Source organism: Psammomys obesus, unplaced genomic scaffold (genome assembly GCF_907164565.1).
Source record: "Psammomys obesus unplaced genomic scaffold, mPsaObe1.curated_primary_1811, whole genome shotgun sequence".
Taxonomy (NCBI): Eukaryota; Metazoa; Chordata; class Mammalia; order Rodentia; family Muridae; genus Psammomys; species Psammomys obesus.
The window spans coordinates 605,869-622,757 of NW_026596152.1; the positions used below are offsets into that span (position 1 = coordinate 605,869).

A 16,889-nucleotide genomic window follows, 5' to 3' on the forward strand; every position below is an offset into this window, starting at 1 on the left:
TGCTGTGCTGTGCCCTGTGCTGTGCCCTGTGCTGTGCTGTGCTGTGCCCTGTGCTGTGCTGTGCCCTGTGCTGTGCTGTCCTGTGCCCTGTGCTGTGCTGTGCTGTGCTGTGCTGTGCCCTGTGCTGTGCTGTGCTGTGCCCTGTGCTGTGTTGTGCTGTGCTGTGTTGTGCTGTGCTGTGCTGTGCTGTGCTGTGCTGTGATGTGATGTGATGTAGCTTTACGTGGCTGTGATGTGGCTCAGAAAAAGAGCATCCCTGTGGCACATGTAGGTCCCTGGGCCTGGTCCTCAGCACCAAAGGGCAGTGAGGAGACTACATGACTCACTGAGGTGCTGTCACAGGGCCTGTCACTCAGCCAAGCAACTGACAAATAACAGCGGTGCAGAATGAGAGGCCACCAGTGCGATGACACAGACGGTCTGAGCGCGTTTTAAAAGCGGCCGCCCACAGGTAACGCTGGCTGCAGTCGAGGGCGCAGGCTTGAGCAGAGCTTTTCTGCATAAGCGATGGCCGCTGTCCACCTCTGTGTCATCTCCCCACGTGGACACTAAACAGAGGTGGCACCAGCAACCTGAAGACAAAGGTGCTGCTGCTCTCCAGTGGCTTCTGGCCTCTGTTTCCTGTATGTTCATGCGTGTGCGATGCCCACGCACAGCACGATGTCCGTGTCCGTGTGTGTGTGTGTGTGGACGCCATCAGACGACCTCTGGTATCATCCTCAGGAACGATACCCAGCTTTTTATTTTAGACAGGGTCTTACTTGGCCTGGGGCTCACCAGTGGGCGAAGCAGGCTAGACAGTGAGCCCCAGCGAGCCGGCCCTGGGACAGAAGACTCACGCCACGTCCAACCTTATCGCGAAGGCTCTGAGGATTTAACTCGGGTCTGTGCTTGAAAGACAGGCATGTTGCCAACTGAGCCATCTCATGACGCCCTGCCACTTCCCAGCATCTTGTCAGCAGGGCCCAGCTGGGCAGTCTGCTGGGTTATCACTGCCGCTCCCAGCAGCCCATGGGAGCCAGGGCAAGATGAGAGAGCGAGTGGCCGCACTGCCCGCTGGGGCCCTCCCGCAGGCCTCTGGCCTGCTGTGGGAATCACGAAGCAGCGCGTGGGGAGGGATTTCGAGTGCAGTGAGCCAGTTTCCTACACAGCGCCCATCACAGACGTTATGTTGGGAGCTGGGACCAGAGGGAGCAGGCATTCTGATGATTCCACACAACTTTGGAACATCTTTGGGTTCCTTGAGGAACTTCCTCATGGAAGTTTGAGATGTAAGAAAAGTTTCCCTAAAACATAAAAGCACAGGACGTTCCCCACTGATGATTACGCTGCAGTTCAGAGTCCCGTCAGGGGCAGCTGGAGCAAAAGAGAGTTGATTGCCTGTGTACAGGGCCTAAAACAGAGATGTTCTCCTCAATGCTGCCAAACCTGAGCCAGCCGATGCCAGGATATCGGTGCTAATATGCTAATGTGCTTCAGCCTCTTAAGACCTCTCATTTTTCGAAAGAATGGAATCTGCCAAGAAGCCTTCATAAGCACATCATGTCTGATGGAGGCTCCTGCAGCATAGGCTGCACTTGAGCTTGCCGTACGGCCCAGGATAACTCGACCATGGCTCCCCAAACCCCTGCCTCCCATTGCTAATGTGACAAGCATATGCTGCCATCTGGGCTCTGAAGAAGTGTATGTGACACACTAGGAACGGAACAGCCTTCATTCTGCTCCGCTCACTGAGCCAGGGTTCTCAGGCAGCGGGTACATAGGAAGGATCCAAGTCTCTGACTCTGGCCATCTGCTGCCAGAGGCTCAGGATGCTCCAGGAAACAGGAGACGGGGAGGAATGAGAAGCTTTGAACTTACCACTGAAATGTTTGCCAGGCAGTAGTGGCACACGCCTTTAATCCCAGTACTTGACAGCCAGGGCAGAGAGACCCTGTCTCAAAAAACCAAAAAATGAAAGAAGGGGAGCCGAATGGTGGCAAAGCTCTTACCGTTAACTCTAAGGAGACTGTGGGAGATCTGTCATGCGTCCTAGAGCATTCCCTGAAAAGTCAAAGGAAAAGCTAAAGTACCAAAATACTTAAATAACCCTAACGCAGGCAGGGAAGCAAGAACAAAAATAAAAAACAACGAATAGAAAACAGGTAAGCCAGAAGAGCAGAATTCAGGGGAGTTAACAGTTACTCTCTAAATCTGAGCATTTTGCCTGTTGCTAAATTTGGGGGGTTTATGTCACTATTTGTTCAAAAAGCATTCTATGCTTAGTTCTCTTCTCTTTGGGGACCTCCGTGACGTGGTTGTCTGGATTTTAGTATGTCCCCCGAACCAAAAAGCCCCATTATTTTAATTCATTTTTCTCTATTTTCGTAGGCTTAAATTTTTCCTCATTGTTCATTGACTCCTCTGTGACCTCCATTTCACTGCTGAGTCTTACTTCAGACTTTTTTTCAGTTCTAAAACCTCTATTTAGTTTCACAGTTCTGCTGGGAGTTTCACAGAACACAGTTTTAATAGATGTTTTAGTTTTGTCTAATAATTCTAGTAACTGAGTCACCTCACGGCCGATTTCTATTGATTTTCTTTTTCTTGAGAATTAGAGCAATCTTTTAAATTCTTTTTATATCAAGTAATTTGAAGTTTATCTTTAACATTTTGAAAACTAGAGTGAGCGAGTCTCAGCACCATCGAATTTTCTGGAGAACGTTGATAATTTTGTTTTGCATTGTGAGCTATCTCCTCCAAACTAACACAATCTCTCCTGGAGAGAGGAAGGAAGTTCTTAAGTAAATGAAACATGAAAGGCCCGGAAGTAAAGGGAATTTACCAAGTTCAGGAGCCCCTCCGCATGACAAGGTTCCTGAACAACTGCTGGAGAGGAGAGTCCTCAGTGGGGGTGCCTACAAGCTGGTCGGAGAGTTGCACGTTGAGCGGGCTGGGTGGCTGAGTGGGTATGGTGCTTGTTGCAGTCCCAGTGACCTGAGTTTCATATGTAGGAACCACATGCTGAAAGGAAAAGATTGACTCCCACATTCTGACTTTCACATGATGCATGAAGAGAGAGAGAAGGAGAGAGAGAGAGAGGTTGAGAGGGAAGAAGACAGGGAAGGGGGGGAGAGAGTGTGTGTGTCATTTTAAACTTAAAAAAGAACACAGCCTTTGAGCTGGGCCCATGCTGAGGGCCCCTGGAGATGCAGCCGCCCTCTGGCCACCCGTGCTCAACGGGCTGAGTGGAATGGTTTCTGTGGTTGGCTGCTGGTGTCCTGGCTCCAGTGATTCACTATTTCTCCCTATCCACCAGGGGAACCACACAGCAGCAAGACCTCACCATCTGTCTTGCTTTCCGTGGTTTCGGGGCCAAAACCTTTGCCTGAGATTTCTTGCTCCAGATCTGCTCTCTCCTTTCTCGCAGTCTGGAACCTACATTGCGGTTTGGGTCGTAATTCCATCCCTCGAAGACGTTGATTGCTGTGCTAGTGTCGATCTGTCTTTGCATGCACATCCCTGGGATCAACCCAGGATTTGGATAAATTCATGCACGCAACTCCAGGTTCCCCCTTCCAGCTCTTCCCTCTTGAGCATTTTACTCTTGCCAACTTCCAAAGTTCCCTTTCCCTCAGCCCTCTCGCTCAGTGCCAGGCACAGTCCAAGTTTTATGTACTTGGGCTACTCAACTCTGCTGAACCTCAGGAAGCTTCTGGACAATGCTTTAAACAGAGGAAACCTGGGGCTGGAGAGATGGCACAGAGGTTAAGAGCACTGGCTGCTCTTCCAAAGGTCCTAAGTTCAGTTCCCAGCACCACGTGGTGACTCACAACCATCTATAGTGAGATCTGGTGCCCTCTTCTGGCGTGCAGGCACACATGCAGACAGAACACTGTATAAATAATAAATAAGTGGGTAAATCCTTAAAAAAAAAAAAAAAAAAAGACGAAACCCAAGCCTCTTACAGGCTTTCCTAGAAAGCAGAAAATCCAACTACCCTGGCCTTGTGGTGCTTGCCTGTATTTTCCCAGTTCTTTCGAAGAGGCAAAAGGACCATGAGTTCAAGGCTAGCCTCTGTTATATAACAGGAGCTAGCTTGAACTACATGAGATACTGTCATATCTGTTTAAAAACGTTTTTAAAGACAACTCCACTCCAAGCTAGAAAAGTCCCACAAAGAAATGCCTAAGCGGGTTTTAACCGACAGACTGAACTGGAGCTGAGACAGACAATATGAACAAATGACCTTTCTTGTTCATAACTAACAAGTTTGAACTGTAAGAAACGCAAAAGTACAAAGACAAAAGCAAGCTTTGGACCTGCAGACATCTGTACCTAAGAAGCCAAGGCAGAGAACTAATCACTGATAAACACCTTAGAAGAAAGGAAACTAGAATCCTGGAGCCGGTGTAGAAGACACACAGCACAGGGCACAGCACAGCACAGGGCACAGCACAGCACAGGGCACAGCACAGCACAGCACAGGGCACAGCACAGCACAGGGCACAGCACAGCACAGCACAGCACAGGGCACAGCACAGCACAGGGCACAGCACAGCACAGCACAGCACAGGGCACAGCACAGCACAGGGCACAGCACAGCACAGGGCACAGCACAGCACAGGGTTCAGCACAGCACAGGGCACAGCACAGGGCACAGCACAGCCACAGCACAGCCCTAAGCAATCTGTCTTTTCAAAGACTCTGCAGCTAATGGGATGAGCAGGTTAGGGAAGACTGATCTTTCTAAGTGCTCAACTCGTCGTGAATGTTTTGGCAAGCTTGTGGTGGTTGAGGTTTTGGAAAATAGGACGTAGCCCACGTTAACTATCACTGTGTCTCTGTGACCCAAACTGTGATGGTGATAAAGAATAGACTGGCTGTGCATAGCTTTAAGGGCCAGCTAGTGGTTGAGTTCATGCCTCTTTCACGTCTTCAGGCAAGATGTTAGCTGGGACTTCGGCCATCTAGAGGATTCACCAGAGCTGTCAAAGCTGCTCCCAAGACTGTCCGCTCCCAGGTAGCTGGCCGGAGGCCTCAGCCCCAGGGCTCTGGGAGAAGGCCCAGTTCCTTGTTGTATACAGTGCTGGGTCTCCCAGTGTGGATCTGGTTTCTCCCAGTCTGTGGTGTTTGAAGAATGGCCCCGTAGCTCAGAAATTTCACTACTTAGTCTCCAGGGTGCAACTCTTTCTCTTTCTTTCTTTTCTTTTTGAGACAGGGATTCTCTGTGTAGCCCTGGCTGTCCTGGACTCACTTTGGAGCCCAGGCTGGCCTTGAACTCACAGAGATCCACCTGCGTCTGCCTCCCAGAGTGCTGGGACCACAGGCGTGCGAGTGGCACTTTTAAACAGGATTAGGAGGCCCCGGTTAGAGGGTTCCTTTATAGAGTCGCCATGGTGACACTGTCCCTCCACCGCAATAGAGCAGTGACTCAGACTCAGTTGCTGGGAAGGTGTGGGTGGAGCAGGGAAAGCACCGTCCCATCTGGGAGGCCACCGTGGGAAGTCACGTGACCACTCTGCCAGAGCTTCTGGCTGCCCAGACTACCCATGATACAGTACGGCACAGAGATGGTGACCAGGTAACCAGACTACCCACAACTACCCACGACACAGTGCGGCACAGAGACTGTGACATTATCGTAACTGCGCCTCTGATGCTGAGACTCCTGGGGTCGGGACCGCTGGGCGTTGTGCAGACCAGCTGCCACAGTGTGTCCCGGCTCTGAGAGATCACCTTCCTCCCATGATAGACACATCCTCTCCTCTTCACCCCACATTTAATCTTATAATGGTACGGGCTGGGGTTCAGGATTTCCTCACCTAAGACAGAAGAACGACGAGTCTCCATTCTCTGCTCCGAGTAAGAGGGAAGTGCCTGCCTGCACCCATCTTCCTCAACGTCTCAACCTCACACTTACATCAGAACTGTTGGGTTTTGGAATAGGGTTTCTCTGTGTGGCCCTGGCTGTCCTGGGACGCACTCTGTAGACCAGCCTGGCCTTGAACCCACGAAGATCCACCCGCCTGCCTCAGGTGCTGCAGCAGCACTGCCGGCCTCTCACATCAGAACCTCACCTCACGGAGGCTGTCCGCGGCCACCGTGACTGACTTCTGGACATCTTCTCAATTCTCTAGTCGCTCTTTGGGGTTTGCGTCATGTCTAGGGAGGCTGGTTTATTTATGTTGTTTGGCTTTTTCTGACTTTATTCGTGTCTGAGGAAAGCTGGGCTTCAGTTTGGGGGCGCCCTGTACCTGCGCGCCACTGTGTGCAATCTTGTGTCTGTCCAAGGTTGAGGAGTGGAGATTGAGAATAACCCATGCTCCTCTGAAACTTACAAGTCCTGAAGTTTCTAGGGAGTGAGAGTCCGCCCCCACCTCACCCTGCTGCGTAGGGCTGGCCATTGCTGAGGTAAAGCTTCGGGCGCTCACCTGTGTGCATTGCTGGCAGTTTCTCGCTGAGGAGATTGTTCCGTGCGAGGCGCTTCAACGCTGTCCTGTTAAACACCGATCCCAGGCTGTCTTAGAATTTCTGTTGCTATGACAGAACGCCACACCCATAAACAGCGTGGGGAGGAAAGGCTTCTGTCATCTTTCAGCTTCTAGTCCATCATCGGGGAAGTCAGGGCAGGAGCCTGGAGGCAGGAGCCAAAGGCCATGGAGGGGTGCTGTGTACCCGCTTCCTCAGCTTTCTAACAGCACCAGGACCACCAGCCCAGGGATGGCCATCGTCAACTGAACTCTCCCTCCTCAGTGACCAATCAAGACAAATGGTAGACAGGCTTGCCTACAGGCCCATCTGCTGGGGCATTTTCTCAGCTGAGCTTCTCTCTTTCCAAATGACTCTAGCTTATGTCCAGTTGACATGAAGCCAGGTCACAGCTGCCACGTCCTCCTCCTCCTCCAACATATTATTCTGTGACAGGGTCTCGTTAAATTGCCAAGTTGTCCTTGAACTTTCTGACAGTCTGTGCCACTAGGCCTGACATTGATAGAAGCTTTAATGTTTGGGGATGTCACTGTCTGTGGAGAGAACACTGAAACACACATTTTGTCTAATGTGGCTCTGTGAACATATCCACAGAACATGGGAGAGCAAAGCTTCTTTAATATGTATATATTAATGGCAAAACCATAAAGCTTCTTTTATACTCATTACTTAAATATCGACCGCAAACCTCATCAAGCTTCGCCTGGGATGCGGCCATGGCACAGATGAGACTTTGTCTTAAAGAGATTAAGCAACTTAAGTTGTAATTGGAAATTTCATGTGTGCGTCTTTTCCCTTGTACAGAATGACGAAAGTCTAAGGTCACTGAAATATTTCCCTTAGTGTTTTCTTTGTGTTGTGGAAGTCTCGTCAGACCTATTCCACACCCTTAGGAGTAGTGTCTACTATCAGCTCTCGGCCCTGCTGGGCTCCGGACTCAGGCTCTTTCAGGAGCCTGTTTTGTGGTCGGCGATCTGATGTTTTCAGTAAAACTTCTGCTGCCTCCATTTTATTGTTGCTGTTCTTTTTTTCTTGTTTTTTCAAGACAGGATTTTTCTGTGCAGCTCTGACTGTCCTGGAACTCACTGTGTAGAGCGGGTGGCCTCCAACTCAAAGATTTACCTTGCCCCTGGCCCCCAAGTGCTGGGGTTAAAAGCATATGAGCCCACTGCTCAGCTCTCGGTGTGTGTGTTTGTGTGAGATTTCCCACATAAGCTTTTGGTTTTTTACTCCGGTTTTCCTCTGAAACGATGTCTTCCTTCCTGTCTGCGAGGCCAGGGTTATGGGACCCTTGCTCTGCTGATGTGATGGTTGTTGCAGTGTCTTGCTATCTGGAAGACAGCTGCGAGCCTCGTTAGTGCCTGGCTCACGGGTGGCCCAGCAGGACCTTCTGAGGGAGGAGGCTGCTTGCACGCCCACAGAGCAGCTGACTCCCTCAGAATCCGAGGACGGCCTTTCTTTCCATGAGGGTGTTGCAGCAGCCACGCTGGCTAACTGTTCAAAACACCTTCCTGCTGGGTTATCACGTGTGAACACATGTGCCCTTCAGAGCTTCTGGGCTCTGGAAGCGTTCCAGTGTTTTCCAGATCTAGTTGGCTCACACACAGGTCACTGTTTTCATCCACTTATTTCACCAGCGGAAACAACTGTAAACAGCTGTGCGATTAGAAGACACACACGTATGTAATAATGCTCCCTCTAATTCAGACCTATAAAGATGCCAAGGTCGTAACTACTCACTCAATTCTGTATTAAAATACCTTCAAAAAGATTTCCTCAGTTTATGCGTCGGGGTGTGTTTGCCTGCACGTGTGTGTCTACGTGATGGGTAGGCCTGGTGCCTGAGGAGGTCAGGAAGACTGTGCAGGCCCCTGGAGTGGGAGTTATGGATGGTTGCGAGGCACCTGTGGGTTCTGGGAGCTGAACCCAGGGTCCCAGGAAGAGCAGCCAGTGCTCTCGCCTGCTCAGCGTCTCTCCCGGCCTCGTGATGCCCAGCTGCAGCCGCTCACAGTAACTCCTGCTTTTGGGTGTTATTGTGAATTCCGGCCTTTCACAAACTAATCACAGCAGACACACTTGGCGGCTACTCTCCAGGCCGCTATCCCAACCTTCTTGCTTGTGGTTATTTGGGTGTCTGTCCTTGTTCTGCGTTCTGGCTGATTCCTGACGAGGCTGGAGGAATCGTGTTTCTGTTTTCTCCTTTCCCTTTGAAGGTTTCAGTCTGAGCCCTCGGTTTTGGCTAAAAAACGATCTGTGAACACTGTCAGCACAAATGGAGCTGAGATGCTCCCAGCACCCCGAGGAGGCCGGAATGTTTGCTTGCCACCGGAAGCTTTGAAGACTGCTGAACGGTGGCCTTCCCGCTTGGGTCCCTGTCACCAACGCCGCCTTCCCCAGAGTGAGGGTTTGAGATAACTCACGCAGCCTCTTCGCTCTGTCTTTGAAAGCCCCTGTCTTACAGACGTGCTGTTCCATAGCTTGTCCCCGAGGCTCTGCCTCCGGTTCCCTGCGTGTGGGGACAAAGTCCAACAGACGCAGTTCATAAGGCCAACGCGCATGTAATCTTGGCAGAAGGTAAGGAATCCCCTGTCATGGGCTGGAGAGATGGCCCTTACTTTGGTCCTGGTTTGGTACCCAGGACTTACATGACGACTCACAACCATTCATCAACTCCGGCTCCGGGAATCCGACCCCATCTCACCTCTGTGAGCACGAGACAAAGCACTCACACGCAAGAGAGCACAATTGCCTGCTGCTCACAGAGTGAGCTGGGGTCGGATTCCTGGAACTGGAGTTAACGCTTTCGAGTCACCATGCAGGCCCGGGAACCAAGCCAGGTCCCCTGCCACAGAGTAAGGGCCATCTCTCCAGCCCATGACAAGGGGTTTCTTACCTTCTGCCAAGATTACACGTGTGTTTGCCTTATGAACTGCCTCTGTGGGACTCTGTGCCATTGCCATATTTACCTGTGAGAGGTGAAGTGAGTCCGAGAGTTATTGCTCTAAGCAAAACACAGTTACAAGAGATTGCTAGAACCTTGGATACCTGTTTATAGGGTGGGTAGATTATTACAGCTCAACAAGAGCGACCTCAAACAAGGGAGGGCTTTGTGCGCTGACGTGAAATGATTTCCTGATCTGTGTTAAATGTGTGTGTGTGTGGGAAAGCCCAAAATGCAGAGCAGAGAGTGTGAGACAGGCCTGGTGTGGTAGGCGGCTGTTCTCACCCGAGAGGAGCGTTTACTGAGCCACACGGACCCCGCTGCGGGTTACAAGCACTCGTGGCCACCACGAGCTGGGTGGGCAGGGGAAAGGTAAAACCCACAAGTTTGGCACCTCTCGTCGAAAAGCTGTGATGGCCATTAGCCAGCATGGAGGGGCATGAATTTCCAATAAGAACTGTGTCACCACTGTGTTTCCGTTTGATCAGGGAGCAGAAAGTGTTTACAGAACAATGCGCGTGAGCGGAGTTCCCGGATGTCCGAGCGTGACGAGGCTACGTTGGCCTCAGTTTTAACTACCCGGACTTAGGAAATTTGTGGTTCTCGTTTCTGTGGGAGGTAGCTGTCAGCTTGGGAGTGTGCGCAGGGCTGACAGCGGCGACGGCTACTGTCACCAACACATTTCCACTGACTTCGTTGGTTTCAGTCCATTTCTAACCCTCCCTGCCACAATGGCGCCAAAGGCTGCTCTGTTACTCCGTGTCAGCCACGCGTCTGAGAGTCAGAAGGAAGCTGTAAGTGTGGCCACACTGCAGGGGTCACAACGACAGATGAGCAGGTCTCTCCGGGATGTGGTCGAGGTCTGGCGGGATGTGGTCAAGGTCTGGCTGGGTGTGGTCGAGGTCCGGCTGGGTGTGGTCGAGGTCTGGCTGGATGTGGTCGAGGTCTGGCTGGATGTGGTCAAGGTCTGGCTGGGTATGCTCTAGCAGATGCTCCCTCGAGTAGGTGATACAGACACAGACAGCAGGCAGTGTGCACCTCTGCGGGTGGGGAAGGGGGAAGCTGCTTCTCTCTGCATGGTCGTGGGAGACACTTCCCTGAGAAGCCCGGCTCTCTTCAGGATTCGGAAGGGTGAATGGAGCTGACCCAGGGCACAAGTTTCTCCAGAAATAGATGGGGTGTGCGTGGTGGTTCTGGTACTCGGGGTTTCAGGGAACGAGTGGGGGAGGGAAGCAGCTTTGGCCCTGCCCTGCGGCCGAGAGATTGTCCTTGAGCATAGATGAGCCAACTCGTGACGTGGGGTGTGTGTGTGTGTGTGTGTGTGTGTGTGACAGAGAGCATGTGTGTTTGTGTGTGCAGGTGCGTGTGTCCGTGTGTGCGTGCATGTGTCTGTGTGCGCGTGTGTAGGTGTGTGGCGCTTCCTAACCATCAGGGCTTCCTTCCTTGGTCTAGTGTCAGTCCAGGTCTTCCTGCAGGACAGGGGATGGATGATTCTTCCCCCTCCTCCCCCTCCTCCCCTTGCCCTCTCTCACCCGCAGACCCTCAGGGCTCTGGCCTTTGGGGCTGGAGTTAGGCAAGTGCTGGGGAACCCTGCAAAGGCGGGGTTGACTGGCACTGTGCCAACCCTGCTCAACCCTGAACAGGGGTGAGGCCCTGGCTCTTATTTAGTGGCCCCAGCCCTCTTGACTCTCAGAAGGGAGAGAACTCCATCCGCAAGATGGGTGTCTACTGCATCCGCGTCTCCACCGGGGACTCCTTGTATGCGGGCTCCAACAACGAGGTCCACCTGTGGCTGGTGGGGCGGCACGGGGAGGCGTCGCTCGGGAAGCTGCTGCGACCCTGCCGGAACTCGGTGAGCTGCGGGCCGCCTGGGCAGGCCTCAAGCCGGAGGAATCCCGAGGAGCCCCGACGGGCCCCCCCCACCCCAACCCTAGCGCAGCGCGCACGGCCGCGGGAGGCGCGCACAGCCCCGGGAGGCGCGCACAGCCCCGGGGAGGCGCGCACAGCCCCGGGGAGGCGCGCACAGCCCAGGGGAGGCGCGCACAGCCCGGGAGGCGCGCACAGCCCCGGGAGGTGCGCACAGCCCGGGGAGGCGCGCACAGCCCCGGGAAACTGGCACACCCGCAGAGGCCAGCCCCGGGAGGCGCGCACAGCCCCGGGAGGCGCGCACAGCCCCGGGGAGGCGCGCACAGCCCCGGGAGGCGCGCACAGCCCCGGGAGGCGCGCACACCGCAGAGGCACGCACAGCCCCGGGAGGCGCGCACACCGCAGAGGCACGCACAGCCCCGGGAGGCGCGCACAGCCAGGCACCTGGAGAGCTCGGCTGCTGTTGCCGCCTGGCCTCGCAGAGTGGGGATTCCTGTGCGCCGTTCATTTCACAGAACTCTGCTGAACAGCGTCAGCAGCGCCAGCCGCCGACCTGTTTTTAAAAGATAGAATTTCCTATCTTCTTTGTAGACACGGGATCTCTGATCGTAGGGCGGAGGGCGTGAGGGGGAGACAGGAGGGAAGAAAGGTGGAGTCTGGATTTCTCCTCTCCTCTCCTCTCCCTCTCCCTCCCCTCCCCTTTCTTCCTTCCCCTCCCCTCCACTCTCTTCTTCTCCTTCTCTTCTCCCTTCTCTTCTTCTCCTTGCCTCGCCTCCCCTCCCCTCCCCTGCCCTGCCCTCCCTTCTCTTTCCTTTTTTCGTATAACTCTCAGATTCCCCCAGATCTTCAGATCTGTACATTGTCTTAGGGTTACTGCAAAGGAAGCCTGCTTCCCTGATAACCGCGAAGCCTCGGGCTTACAGTGGCCCTCAGGATCTGGTTCTCTGGGTCCTTGCCCTGGTGGCTCTAACTGGTCCTTTCAGCCTCTACTCTCTCCATGGGTTCTGCCCCGGGTCCCCTTTGACCTCACTCTCTCTCCCCAACCCCCTCCAAGGCCTCCAAGGTTTCTTCCTGGAGACCAAACCCTAGCCATCCTGGCTCAGGCTGAGTGGATTCCCCTGGGTCCTTTGCCTGGAGGCCGCTCCCACCTCATCTGTGTTCCTGTTGGGCTTCAGGCGGGGGTTTCCATCCTCCCTCCCCTCCCCCACAGCCCTCCCCAAGGGAGGATGAAGGGCGTGAAGGAGTGCCCCTCTCCATCTTCCATCTCCGACCCTCTCACTCTTGGCTGAGGCAAAGAATGTGTCATGGACCCCTCTTTCTGGCTTCCTTTTCGTTGCTTTGCCTGTGGCCCAGGTGAGGCAGAACTCAGCCTCAGCACCATCTTGTGCTCATCTGCAGGAGGCTGAGTTCAAGGTGCGTGTGTCAGAGTACCTTGGGTCGTTGCTGTTCGTGAAAGTGCAAAAGTGGCATTACCTCAAGGACGACGCCTGGTTCTGCAACTGGATTTCCGTGACGGGCCCCGGAGAGCAAGGAGCGGAGTACAGGTTCCCCTGCTACCGATGGGTGCAGGGCACCAGCGTCCTGACCCTCCCCGAGGGCACTGGTGAGCAGATGGTGGGGCCTGTGGAGATGGCGAGGGGGCGGAGCCTCAGGTGTGCGGGGAAGAGCTGTGCCAGCAGGGGCCTGGGGCCTGCTTTGTTTGTTTGTTTGAGCTGGCCCAGTGCTGAGGCTGGGGACTGGCTGAGGGACCCCTGGCAGGGACCTGGCAGGCTGTGGGCAGGCGTCCCAGAGTGTCCTGCTCCGCCTCTAGGCTGCACCGTGGTTGAGGACACTCAGGGCCTGTTCAGGAAGCACAGGGAGCAGGAGCTGGAAGAGCGGCGGCGGCTGTACAGGTGAGCCTGCCCGGCGCCCGGCGCCCAGCGAGCCGCATGGGGGGGGGCACCAGGGCCTGATGCCTTCTGCCCCGCAGGTGGGGCAGCTGGAAGGATGGCTTGCTCCTGCACGTGGCGGCGGCCAGTTTGTCCGAACTCCCCGCAGACCAGCGATTTCGAGAGGACAAAAGAATTGAGTTTGAAGCTTCGTCAGCTTTGGGGTAGGAGCGAGGGCACCGGTGGGGGAGGGGAAGGGGCGTTGGTCTAGTCTGTGGGGCCTTTGGCTGGACTGTTTGGTAGAACCGGCAAACCCTTTGCCCCATTCTTCCCCGAAGGACAATAGATACTCTTCTCAACTTTCCCCTGAACGCTGTGACCTGCTGGACGAGCCTAGATGACTTCAGCTCGGTGTTCAAGAGTGGTCACACCAAGCTGGCTGGTAGGTTCGCCTCTCCCCAAATTTCTCTTACCCCCAGCCCTTTCCAGTGTGAGGAGATTAGGACACTCTGTTGGGGATTCGGAGGCTCCTGTCTGCCCTCTCTGGTAGTCCGGGTCAGATAGGGATGGTTTGGTGGGTGTTGGAAGGACCAGGAAGTTGGATCTTAGACACACTCATTTCCCCCGCAGAGCGGGTTCGAGACTCGTGGAAGGAGGATGCTTTCTTTGGGTACCAGTTTCTCAATGGTGCAAACCCCATTCTCCTGAGGCGGTCCACCCGTCTTCCTTCCCGCCTGGTGTTCCCTCCCGGGATGGAGAAGCTACAGGCCCAGCTGGACGGGGAGCTCAAGGTATGGACAGTGAGCCCGGCAAGATCCTGCTACGGCCTTTCTACCTCAGAAGGGTGTGCGAGGAGGTGGGGCGGCGAGCAGGGACAAGCTGACCGCTCAGAGGTGGCCATGGGTCCGGAGAGGTGCAGGTAAGGGAATCCGGGTCAGGCGGGTTGCGTTAGTTAGGGCCTAGCGTGGGGAAGCGTTGGTTTGCATCTGTACCGTGGTGTTGCTGTGTGCGGCTTTAAGCCGGATGTCCAGCTTCTCGGATCTGTTTCTTTAGGGTAACAGGCCAATGGAAAACCACCCTGGCCCTGGCCTGTCCCTAACCCGGGACCTGGAGCCCCCCACCCCATTATTCAAGGCTAACTGCCGAGCAAAGCTTCTGGCTTCGCAACGCCAGGAGCCCAGTGTAGAGTGAGTGAGTGGACCGCTGTGGGTAGCGACCCTAGACAAGCCTGCCCTCCGCTCAGCCCGCCTCTGTCCGCCTCCGCCTAGGGATGGCTGCTGTGCTTCTCCTCTCTTGTGTGAGTTTGTTGTGTGGTGTGGCTCTGTGGTATTCCTTGGCTCCCAACTGCCGAGAGACCCCTGTGCCAGGAAAGCCTTTCAGCTTCCTCTCCTGGGATAAGGGGTCATTTCAATGAAGTCTATAAAAATGACCTGTGAGCCGGGCGTGGTGGCACATCCCTGTGATCCCAGCACTCAGGAGGCAGAGGCAGGCGGATCTCTGTGAGTTCAAGGCCAGCCTGGTCTACAAAGGGAGTCCAGGACAGCCAGGGCTACACAGAGAAACCCTGTCTCAAACGACAACAACAAGATTACTCGTGATAAGGCCAGATAGAGGCACCTGCTGCCGAGCGTAACAAGCTTGGTTGACTCCCTAGGACCTGTGCAGGAAAATCTCCCATAAGTTGACTTCTGATCACATACACTGTCATGGCAAACATGTGCCCACATATGACATACACACACGCTTACACCCATACATACACATATGTACATACACGCACTCATACATACATGCTTATATACACACGTACATGCACACGTGCTTATAGACACACACACACACGTGCAGACACACATGCATGCACACATATAAACGAATGTAATTTAAAAATGTTAAAAAACGAGTCATGAGGTAGTAATGACCGGCACTGCCAGGTGGCTGCTGGGACAGGCCCTTTCCTTCTCCTTGCCGGGCGCTCCTTGCCGACACCGCCTGGCCTCCCTCCCTCTGCAGAAGGGCACTCTGTTTGAAGCCGATTACTTTCTCCTGGATGGAATCAAGGCCAACGTCATCCTTTGCAGCCAGCAGTACCTGGCCGCCCCTCTGGTCATGCTGAAGCTGCAGCCTGATGGGCAGCTGCTGCCCATAGCCATCCAGGTGAGAGGTGGGGTAGTCCCCAGGGCGGCCTCCCCAGCTGAGCCGCGCTCCAGGTTCTTTCCTGCTTCCTGGCAGTGGCGTTGCCCTAAGGCACCAAGGAGGCAGGAGAGGCAGAGAAGGGTAGGCTTTCACTCTAAGGGTTTGTGGCCTTGCTGGAGAGACAGACTAGTCAGCTTGTGCAAGCTCCAAGGCAGAGGACTGAGCCAGTCCAGGAGGCTCCTGGGAGGAGGGTGGGGAGGATGGGTCTGTCCCCAGAGCTCAGAGCACTAGGTTGAGGAGCCAGGGAGGGCTTTGTGGCTTGCACTGAGATGGAGCTCAGGAGGAAGGTGTGGACAGCTCTTCCTCGTCATCAGTGTTAGAGTGGAGAGAGGAAGGGGCTCCAGCAGGATTAGGTTCTCAGGGGGTGGGAGGTGATGGGTGGGGCAGAGAGGAGATGGAGAGCAGGGCGAGCACCCGCTAGCCTAGAGTCAAGGAGACAGGGAAAGCGGGAGCCAGGCAGGTTCCTCCAGAAACAGGGCGAGCGAAAGGGCAGACTCCCGTAGGCCGTGTTTGGTCCTGGCAATTCTGAATGAGGACGCGTGCAAATCCTCCAACCAGCAGCTGAGACACACACACGCACACCTCCTTTGTGGAGAGGTGGTGTGGAAAGATGAGGAGAGGGCAGGCTGCGTGCACGGGTGTGAGATGGGGAAGCAGGGACCGCCGAGCCCCCACCCGGCGTGCAGCCTCACATCCAGCACTTTTCTCCACGCTCTTACCTTGCACCAGCTTGAACTGCCCCAAACTGGGTCCACCCCACCACCGATTTTCACGCCCACGGACCCCCCGGTGGACTGGCTCTTGGCCAAGTGCTGGGTCCGCAGCTCTGACTTACAGGTGCACGAGCTGCAGGCTCATCTTCTGAGGGGGCATTTGACGGCTGAGGTCTTCGCAGTGGCCACCATGAGGTGCCTGCCCTCCGTGCACCCTGTCTTTAAGGTAACCCTGATTCAGCTCTGCTCTGCCTGCCGATCTCTGCCTACACACATCACTCTTGCCTCCTGAAGGTCTCTTCGGCATCTGGGCTCAGGAAGATGAGACAGGAGGGCGGGGAGGGTCCTTCAGGGAGATCACTTCTCAAGGCAGGATAAAGGTGGTTCCCGGCAAAAGGACGGGAGCTTGCCTTCTTCTTATGTATAGAACATGCATGTACACACAGGACAAACATAGACATGAATGGGTTAATGATTCTGTCCAGTCAGAGGGACCATGCAAGTAACAGCACAGGTCCCTTAAGCAGCTAGCAGGACAGGTCCCTCACGGCGGACTTTGCAGAGTTCTGAAACCAGAGCCCCGAGAGCCAAAGCAGCGTCCTGGAGGCTCAGATTCTTTTGGGTGACCAAGAAAGACTGTTGAAAAGAGAACACAGAGAATGAACGAGCAATTGCCAGGGAGCAGTGACTAGCTGCCTGTGGCACTGGTCAGGCCAAGTGAATTAGCAGGTTGCCGGTGCGGGGGCCAGGGAGCCTCGGCCGCACGTGCCCTCAGAGCCTGGCCATCCTTTCCCTCAGAGCCTGGCCATCCTTTCCCTCAGAGCCTGGCCATCC

At 54.6% G+C, this 16,889-nt stretch overlaps 1 protein-coding gene across 1 annotated transcript in view; it reads left to right on the plus strand.

Moving 5' to 3' along the window:
- Positions 1 to 11,129: 11,129 nt before the first annotated feature.
- The window catches only part of Alox15 (arachidonate 15-lipoxygenase), a 7,811-nt gene continuing 2,051 nt past the window's right edge, over positions 11,130 to 16,889 (plus strand). The window contains exons 1-8 of the mRNA XM_055594314.1: positions 11,130 to 11,264; positions 12,677 to 12,881; positions 13,089 to 13,170; positions 13,248 to 13,370; positions 13,485 to 13,588; positions 13,777 to 13,937; positions 15,160 to 15,303; positions 16,072 to 16,281. Coding sequence (XP_055450289.1) covers positions 11,130 to 11,264; positions 12,677 to 12,881; positions 13,089 to 13,170; positions 13,248 to 13,370; positions 13,485 to 13,588; positions 13,777 to 13,937; positions 15,160 to 15,303; positions 16,072 to 16,281 — 1,164 coding nt within the window. The remainder of the gene's footprint in view (positions 11,265 to 12,676; positions 12,882 to 13,088; positions 13,171 to 13,247; positions 13,371 to 13,484; positions 13,589 to 13,776; positions 13,938 to 15,159; positions 15,304 to 16,071; positions 16,282 to 16,889) is intronic.